The 2,664-nt window shown below is 36.4% G+C and overlaps 1 protein-coding gene across 1 annotated transcript in view; it reads left to right on the top strand.

The window, feature by feature from the left end:
• The window catches only part of MASTL (microtubule associated serine/threonine kinase like), a 40,056-nt gene that overhangs the window by 25,269 nt on the left and 12,123 nt on the right, over positions 1-2,664 (top strand). Inside the window, exons 8-9 of the mRNA XM_019634083.1 lie at positions 3-599; positions 1,605-1,743. Of these exons, the coding sequence (XP_019489628.1) occupies positions 3-599; positions 1,605-1,743 (736 nt within the window). The remainder of the gene's footprint in view (positions 1-2; positions 600-1,604; positions 1,744-2,664) is intronic.

Here is a 2,664-nt window from a genome sequence, read left to right as displayed (position 1 = left end):
AGAACATGGTCAATTCCTTTATGGATCAACAACAAACACCAGAAAAATCACCTATCCCAGTGATAGCTAAAAACCTTATGTGCGAATTGGATGAAGATTGTGACAAGAATAATAAGGACAACTTAAGTTCTAGTTTTCTATGTTCTGATGATGAAAAAGCTTGCAAAAGTATTTATATGGACTCTGATTCATCTCTTCCTGGACTGTCTATAATGGAAAGTCTATTAGAAAGGCAGTCATTAGCTCCAGATAAAAGCATCAAAGAATCTTCTTTTGAAGAATCAAATGTTGAAGACCTGCTTACTGTATCAACCAGCTGCCAAGAAAATACTTCGTCAAAAGGTGATGAGAATACTGCTGTCCAAGACAGTAACCAAATGTTAGCTCCTTCTTTGGAGGTGTTGAAAACATTAACCTTCTCTAAAAGAAATGCTGTAGCTTTTCGAAGTTTTAATAGTCATATTAATGTATCTACTAACTCAGAACCATCCAAAATGAGTATTAGTTTAGATGCAGTGGATATTTCGTGTGCTTATAGTGGTTCATATCCCATGGCCGTAACTCCTACTCAAAACGGAAGATCCTATATACCATGTCAGGTATGTTATAACTTTCTAATACTTTGTTATTTGGATTTTAGAAAAACAAACTGTGAAGGTCAATCTTTTGCTTCTCAGCTAGACTATATGATATTAAACATATAATTTTGTTTTACTTGTTGGGAATCTATGGATTGTTGGAAGTTTTAATGCTGGTAAAGCTGGTAGCAATGTTTATTCTTAACTACAATGCCTTCTTCATTTGTACTGCTCTATATATTTTCACGTATTTATCATGACATATTTTCACTTGATCCCAGAAACTCTGAGTTATAAAAGTCCACTCTGTTGTCTCCTAAGGATATATTTAAGTGATCTCTTTTCTGTATAAAAATAAGTTAAAAAATGTACCATTTCAAATCTTATTTCATTTTTATTTTATAACCCTTTATCTTTTTTTTTCTTCCTTTGGAGAGACATCATAATATAAAAAATGTAAACCCCAAATTTAGTTACAAGACTTAGGTTTTCTGTTCAAAATTTACTGAGTGACTTAGAGGTCCCTTACCAGCACAAGCTCTCTTTCCCATCTGTCTGTAGAATATAATGATACCTGTCCTGCTGGTCTCATAGAGTTCTTGTGAGATGACAAAATATCTTAAAATTTTAAATGCCTAGTAGCATAATATTATTTACATTTACTTCTATCTTATGTGTTATCCCAATAATTCAATCATTTGTCAGTCGCAACCTCCCTCAGTGAGTGTTCTTATGCTTGTGTTAATCCATGCTATCAAGAAATTTTTCTTGTGGATTTTTTTCATTGTTCCTTGAAATAATTGATATTATCGAAATAATTAGTGTTACCTAAGCTATTGCATTTTATTAGATAGATGTCAGTACTTTTCATAAGTATAATCAGCTTTGCATCCACTTTCAAAACTGATCAAGGATTTGAGTATATCTTTTGTGCCCAGCAGCCTAGCTTTTTTGTTTTGGCATTTCTGTTCACTGTAAAAAGAATTAAGATATATATTGTCTCTTAAACTCCTTTTAAATCAACAGACCCCAAATCAGGTCAAGTCAGGAACTCCATATCGAACTCCAAAGAGTGTGAGAAGAGGGGCAGCCCCAGTGGATGGAGGGCGAATTCTGGGAACGCCAGACTACCTTGCACCCGAGCTCTTATTAGGCAGGGCCCATGGTAAGGCATATATGTCTTGAATTTTTGAAGTGCTATCTATCACTACATTTTCTTTTGAGACAAAATTGTTTTAAATTTATCTGGTACTTGGATGACCTAAAATAAAAGAAAACGAACTCTTACAATACTCCTGCTTCATATATATAGCATTTATTATAGGAAAAGAAGACATGCAACCATTGGTTCTTTGCTTATGGTTCAATCTCAGTCATTGAGAGAATCCTCACCTTCTACCCCCTGGTTATCATTGCTCTAAATGTCTCCTCAGTTCCATTCTAGTTTGGGCTCAGAAATACAAAGTTGGGCCTAAATTTCTGTTCAGTCTGCATGCCCTCACATATACCCTCACCAGAACGGGCAAGCCAGAAATGAGCCATCCTTCAAAATGCATCAGGAATAAAAGGATGATATTTTCACTTATCTTTCTTTTCCCTTTCGCTCTCTGAAGAATTTTCCCTTCCTACATTCTGAAATAAACTGTATTTGTTTTCTGGGGCTACTGTAACAAAGTACCACGAACTAGGTGGTTCAAAACAGAAATTTGTGACCTGACAGTTCTGGAGGCTAGAAGTCTAAAATCAAGGTGTTGATAGAACCATGTTCCCTCTGAAACCTGTAGGGAAATCCTTCTTGCCTTTTCTTAGCTGCTGGTGGTTTCCTGGCAATCTTTGCCATTCCTTGGCTTGTAGATGCGTCACTCTAGTCTTCCCGCTTCATATGGCGTCCTCCCTGTGTCTCGATGGTCATATGGCTGTGTTATAAGGACACCAGCCATACTGGATCAGGGGCCCACCTACTCCCATATGACTGCATGTTAACCTAACTAATTACATCTGCCAAGACCCTGTTTCCTAATGTCACATTCAGAGGATCTCAAGGTTAGGACTTCAACCTAGCTCTTTTCAAGGGGACACAATTCAA

This window comes from Hipposideros armiger, unplaced genomic scaffold (genome assembly GCF_001890085.2).
Source record: "Hipposideros armiger isolate ML-2016 unplaced genomic scaffold, ASM189008v1 scaffold_1497, whole genome shotgun sequence".
Taxonomy (NCBI): domain Eukaryota; kingdom Metazoa; phylum Chordata; class Mammalia; order Chiroptera; family Hipposideridae; genus Hipposideros; species Hipposideros armiger.
This window is presented reverse-complemented; position numbering and strand designations above follow the sequence as displayed.